General features: G+C 37.8%; 1 protein-coding gene across 1 annotated transcript; it reads right to left on the bottom strand.

Moving 5' to 3' along the window:
* Positions 1-2,761: 2,761 nt before the first annotated feature.
* LOC126601954 (aldehyde oxidase GLOX1-like) lies at positions 2,762-6,347 on the bottom strand. The gene is made up of 4 exons (XM_050268729.1): positions 5,627-6,347; positions 5,145-5,305; positions 4,483-5,054; positions 2,762-3,467 (listed from the first exon to the last, which is right to left on the bottom strand). The coding sequence occupies exons 1-4, from the start codon at positions 6,284-6,286 to the stop codon at positions 2,872-2,874; spliced, it is 1,989 nt and encodes a 662-aa protein (XP_050124686.1). The 5' UTR covers positions 6,287-6,347; the 3' UTR covers positions 2,762-2,871.
* Between the last annotated feature and the right edge of the window lie 445 nt (positions 6,348-6,792).

Here is a 6,792-nt window from a genome sequence, read left to right as displayed (position 1 = left end):
ACACTTAGAGTTTATTTATACTTTCATTAAGTATAACATAAGATTTTGTGGTATCCACTTGTATAAATATTTTAAATTGACGATCGAATTCATTCATTGTATTCGTATAGGGTCAACAAGTATAGTTGTAAAAAATCATCAAAATCGAAGTTAAAAGAACCGTTAAATCGTGATTTTTTGTTTTATAACCGTCGAAAAGTTTTGTCTCATTACTTGATCTCTGAATGTTTGTTTTTGTGATTTTTGGCGTATGCGATCTCGAAACATATACAAACAAGTTTGACGGTTTGATCGTTGAAATTAGTTTCGTATATCCCATCAAGTTCAATGGTGTATATATATATATATATTTATTTATTTATTATGTAGATTTAAATCTATTTATTTTGTACGTATAATTATTATAGTTTTTTTAGGGGTATAAAATTTAATTTAAAATTTAATATATATATATATATATATATATAATTATTATAGTTAATATTTTGGGGGTATAATTATTATAGTATTTTTTAGGGTTATAAAATTATTAAATTAATATTCTGCTTATCGTGTATCGTGTTACCCACGTGTATACCCGAACCAACCCGTTATCTTAACAGGTGCTTATCGGGTTACCCGATAATACCCGATTCGTTATCGTGTCGACTCGAACACCTGTAAATTTCGGATCGTGTCGTGTCGGGTTATCGGGTCGTGTCAGGAATTGCCAGACCTAATTGAATGGAAGGGGCAAGTGAGAAAAGGAAAATGGGGAAGATAACTAACATTCCTCTTTCTCATCTACCTATAATGAAAAAAGGGGTATTTTGATATGGGTTCAAAATAACTAAAAATTGGACCTATCTCAAAAGTCATTAAAAATTAGACCTATTTCAAAAGTAGGCCTATAAAATTAGACCTATTTCAAATTTTCCCATGTAAAAATTAACATAAAATTAAAAACTCAATGATTACAAACGCGAAAATTATTGATTAATAAGCTGAATGCTAATTTTTTATTTTTGAACAAACTATACAATCTATACTAAACGGGAGGCGGTGGGTTTAGCCTCACAATAGGCTAATAATAATGCAGTTCAAATTTGCCTTTTACGAGAAAATCGAATATAAGATCTCTTACTTACAAATAAAAATGAATAACACTAGACCGTAGTACTGAGTGACAACTTGAATGCTAATTATTTGTTCATTGCCAATATGTTCGTGGGGTCGTGGTGCAAATGTCATAGATGTTGTAAGAGTAGGAGAGAATGGGTGTAATTAGCTGGGACGCGGTGCGATTATGAATTTACGGGAAAATTGTGCCTGGGACTTATGCAAGTATAGCTAGTGTGGACTGCTGGGCTGGCCAGCTGTGAAATGACGAGTTCATGATTTGCTTGGCCGGACGTGCATCCCTGCAGAGAGGTTTTCGTACAAAGTTCTCAACTATTTATATCTATATATATGGTGCTTTCAAGGTTGGTTCAAAGAGTTCAATCAAATAGTTCCCTCTAGTCGGGTTGAGCCTGCATTAACCTAACGGCTTGGCACCCGTTGTGAGCGGTAAAAGAAAGATGATTCGAACGTGAAACCTCTTTCAACATTTTAATTGCCATATCCTTTTCTCAAACTATTATGTCAAGTGTCATCAACTCTTTTTTTCTTTTCGGTTATCTAAAGGCAATCTATATTTTAGTTTCCACGCAATCGAATTAATCACATTAAACGTAGATACTAGCAGTAATGCGATCCATTAAAATTGATAGTTAAGAGTACCTGTTTATCAATTATAGGTTAGGGTTATATTTAACCGTTTAACCTTAATATACAAAAGTGCTACTCTTACCACATAGTTGTACTATCATTTGTATCATCTCTGTAATAGAAATGAGGCTCACATGCATTGACATGTCTTATCTCTATTAGAGAGATTATACAAATACGTGGTGACTGGTGAGTGTAGCACTACTATTTGGTAGCGGAACTTCCCGTCATAGTTTTTGATATTTTGTTTGAGGATAGCTCTACTATTTAACTTTTTTGGTCTGAAACAGTCTTTTTCCCTTCATTTGAGTTGAAATTCCTGATAAGTTTTATTTATTTTTATTTTTTATCAAGGTCCACTGTTAGCACCTATCCTCTTTTCTGTACGTATTCCCTCTTATTCAGTGAGATATCGTACTTGAACTAAAAAAAAATACGTGATGAATGTAACATTATTCCTTAATATATAAATGGACGGTCACGAGTAATATTCACTAGCACCCGTGGGCTGCGGGCAAATAGAAATTACCATTTTTGTTTTGGTGACCAAAAGGGTACGAAGAAATTAGAGATAAAAGATTTGAAATCGCTTTTTGTTTTTCATTTTTCATTGATTTAAAGAAAAAAGGTGATATCTGAGGAAAATGGTGATTAAACTAAGAATAAAAACGGTGAATATATTGTGCTAATCGACAGGTTTAACTCAGTCTAGTAAATACCCAAGCATTATAAAAATAACACCAATTTGTCCCCTTCAACTAAAATTTTTTGTTGGACTAGAATGCATAATATTGAGTCATTCAAAAGTTCACATCATTGTTCGTGTCCATACTGTCTTTATCCCATAGAGTAGCATTCAAACCCTAAAGTTTCCAACCAAAACAAAACAAAAAAAAAAAAAACCTTTAACTTCTATGCATAGAAAATAAATCTGTACATACTTCAAGGTTTGTTTATGTTCGACGCACATCGATCAAACTTAATATGACAAAGAAAAGAAAAGAGAAAGATATCATGGTATAATTAAATTATTATTTAATTGTTTAATTGATTTTGATTTAATTAAACATGAATGAACGGCGGGTGATCATGAAGCTAGCTAATTAAGCCAGACCAAATTAATTACCTAATCTGCACCCACATTCCCACGCTAGGCACACCACGATAGACCACAAAAACCAGGTAGTACCCTGGTGGAGCCAAAACACTCGAAGGCGGCGCCACCGCTTGAAGCATGTAAACATCTGGTGCCACGTTCTTCAGGTCATTCTTTCCAAGAATAAGCAACCTCTGATTCATCGAGTACCCGTGAGTCGTGAAAGGCGGCGCGTACATTGTCAGCTTGATGTCCGCCTTGGTCACGGGTTTGTCTTGGAGCTGAAACTGGACTTTGAATGGCTGGCCGTACTTCAACTTGATGCCGGAGTTCTGGACCATGATGGCAGGGCGGTGGACAGCCAATGCCGGGTCCAGGTAAGGTGGCGAGAAGTGCTCGACTCTCAACTCGGTTGGGTACTTGGCCTTGAAGTCATAGCCTGGGTTGGTGTTGCTGCCTGCTACAAGGATTTTTCCATTAGGGAGGAGTGCGGAGGTTGAGTGGTACATTCTTGCAATCTGGGTCGGTTGCAGGTTCCTGAATCGGGTTCCTAGTTTGTTGTTGGGACTGTAGAGCACAGGAGTGAAGTTGGGCTGCTCTGCCAGAAACCATGCTGACGCACCTGTTGAAAAAAATTAGGGTTACAAATTGCTGTATTTATTTTGCACCACTAATTATTATCGTTCTTTTGTCATTTATGTTACTTGACACATTAGAAATTTAGAATATTTTCCTTCGTTTTGGATTAGATTTTGATTATCACTCTTAGGGTACAAGTAAATTGGTATAAGGATTACATGTATGTTTAGGGTTTTTTGAGACTGCTTCTGGAAAAATAAAAGGATCTTTAGCTCATACAAGCACTCCCCTCAATTGCGTTTTCAAGAAGCACTCAAATTTTAATAAATTTGGAAAATGATTCTAAGACCATCTCCAACCCTTGAGGATAAAGTTTAAAAATTTAAGCCAAAAAATTTTAAGCCATAACCCATAAACTGTTTTTCTCCTCCAACTCTTATGGCTTAAAATTTTAGCCCGATATTATTAAATAATGATTTTAGCCTAATTTTTTTTGTTGGTAACTTTTTTGAAAATAAAATATGTAGATTATCCTAATTTATTCTTACGAACATTTAATCTAAAAATATTTAAATTCCGACTACTAATAAAAATCATACAAATGCATAAGTATTTATAAAGTTTTCAGTTAAATTTGATTAAGACGTTAGATTTAATTTTGGACTGTCAAATCATATTTTTTTTTACCATTAGATTTGAACTCATTTGATCATAACCGTTAGATTATAAGTAAACAAAAAAAAGTTTTAAATGTGACAATTTGATGAGTCTAGAATAATTTAAGTCATGCTTAAATCCTGAGGAGAATTTAGCCTAAAGATATATTTTCGTTTTCCTCTTTGCCGTTGGAGCAGCCCAAAAAATCAGCATACGTGTTTTCTATCGAAGTGATTCCAAACAAGCCGTTATTATCAGAATAACTTACCGCTAATCAAATAGACATAAATCAAAATCTAATTTAACATCCGAACTTAATCAAGAAAACCATTTTAATTACCAAGCCTAGGGAAAATAAAGTTCAGAAAAGCCTTTACGAGATTGAGGCAAGGCAAGCATACCTTGTTGGGCACCGTTAATAATCAACAGGTCTCCGGTGGGGAGGATAAGCATATCTCCCATGACACGGCGAGAGGGCATGTTTTCCTTAACCCACTTAGGATTAGGGTCTGTAATCCTAAGTCTGGCACAATCTTGCAAGGCGGGAAGGAACTTCTGCTTGCCGGCAAGGCCATAAGCCTCGGGTTTCGCACCACCGCAAACAATAACCTCAGCCGGGATGAGCTGAGGGTTGGGGACACTGAGGTCAATCGGCAGCAGGGCTGACATCCCTGATGCTGGGTAGTTTCGCGATCCACCACCCAACACGTGGAACTCTTTGATGACTTTGTTGGTCTGAGGGTTGAGCAGGACGGAGCGGCGGTTGGCGAGGATGAAGAGGTTGCCATCTGTCGAAACGTGGACGAAAGGATAGAGGTTGTTTTCGTCTAGGTCGGTGGTTTCGTCGAGCAGTGGGAAGAAGATGGCTTGCTTGTTGACTTGTCCTTCCGGTGGAACGTACTCAAAGCTGTATGACTTGCGGCCACCGGCTAGAAAGAATCTACCGTCAGGTAGGGTTACTTGTGTTGCATACCTATGATTTAAACAACAACAATCTTAATCAACACAAGTTTATAAATAAACGTTTGTTTGAAAATCTTCATTTAAATTAATCTATACGTACCATCTTGGTTCGGCCAACACGTTGGGGATATCCCTAAAGTCACATGTGGGGCATGCATCGAAGTATCTAACAGCTCTAGTTCCATCCATCCAACCACCGGTGCTTATAAAGTTACCGTCAGCCGTCAGCCCTCCTGATGAGCACCATGGGTCTGTAACGACCTGTTTATAGATCACCACCGTCACTGTAGCCCGTAAGTGGAAATAGATTCGTAAAACATGAAAAACTCAACCATATTTTTGAACGTTCGCATGCAAATGTGCATGGACTGTATATCAACGTAAGCATGCGAACAGTCATGGACTGTATAGCAACATAAGCATGCAAACATTCATGGACTGTATAGCAACATAAGATGCTTATGCATGATCAAGATTCACAATTAACAAACGTAAACATTTATATGACACCAATGTAAATTTGATAAGAGCGTTATTCATGTTGTAATATATGCATAAATTTGAACGACATATGATCCGAACCTTGAGTGGCCTGACTGCATTAGTTTCAACGTCATATTCAACTGCATGAGACCAACAATCTGTTAGCTCCACGCCCTTGTCATTCTTGTAGGGCACGCATTGTCCATTAGGCAATTTGAGGTTGGAAATATGGAAGGCAGAGGCGTCGTACATCATGATCTTGTTGTTGGGGAGCAAATTCAAATGCATGGCCGATACGCCTGAGTCCAATTGAACAACTTCCCACGCCCCTGTGAACTGGGTTGGGAAGTCGGGCTGTGTAGGTACATCCGCTGCTGGCTTGCCAGGCTGAGGATCACCGCCCACTGGCTTGCCAGGCTTGGGATCACCACCCACTGGCTTGCCGCGCTTAGGAATACCGCGGAGCTCTTCTCTAACGTTAAGATCAGCAGCAGGCTCTCCCCTACCTGCAGTAGGACCATCACGGGGCTCTGGCCTATCAGCCCTTGGATCGAAGCCTTCAATAGTAGCAAAAGCCGGGCCCTCACCTATGTTGCCGCTATTGCCACTATGTCGACCGAAACCCAAGGGGTTGAAGAAAGGGATTTGAGGAAAATGAGGAAAATGAGGAAAATGAGGAAAATGAATTTGTGCATCAATCCCATTAATTATGAAGAGGAGAGGGAGAAAAAAGAAAAGCTTGTTGTCCAAGGCAGCCATTGAAGAGCTAAAAAATTTCTCCAATGGCTCTTTATATGATTGCTTTGTGCTTCTCTGTTTTGCTTCCCTGCTTTACCTCTCCATCTCTCCTTTTTATACATTGTAAGTATCGCCACCAATAGGTTATGGCCTTGTGCAAAAATAGCAATGTAGTTGTTAATCTTGTTTGCAAGAACCCCTAATCGTACGTAGCTAGCTACTAATCATTTTTATCGGCTGTCACTATTTCCTCGTTTTGTATCATCGCTTAATTTTGAGTATTAATTCAAATGCACCAGTTCATTAATTTGGGGGTGTTAATGGCTGTGGTGATCCCATTTCTAGCAGTTCCACCGACATTCAGGTAACAAGCAATTGATGTTTTTGCAGTGACTATTAAATTTTGGTAATCACCCCTTAAACCCATCGTAAAGCAATTTCCGAAACATATTAATTGCCTTTGAATATCTCACATCTTGTTTACTGTTACATAACTTTCATTGTACATGTACACTTTTTTATTAAGT

Source organism: Malus sylvestris, chromosome 15, assembly GCF_916048215.2.
Source record: "Malus sylvestris chromosome 15, drMalSylv7.2, whole genome shotgun sequence".
Lineage (NCBI taxonomy): Eukaryota > Viridiplantae > Streptophyta > Magnoliopsida > Rosales > Rosaceae > Malus > Malus sylvestris.
The sequence above is the reverse complement of the archived record's forward strand: the minus strand, read 5'-3'. Positions and strand labels throughout refer to the sequence as shown.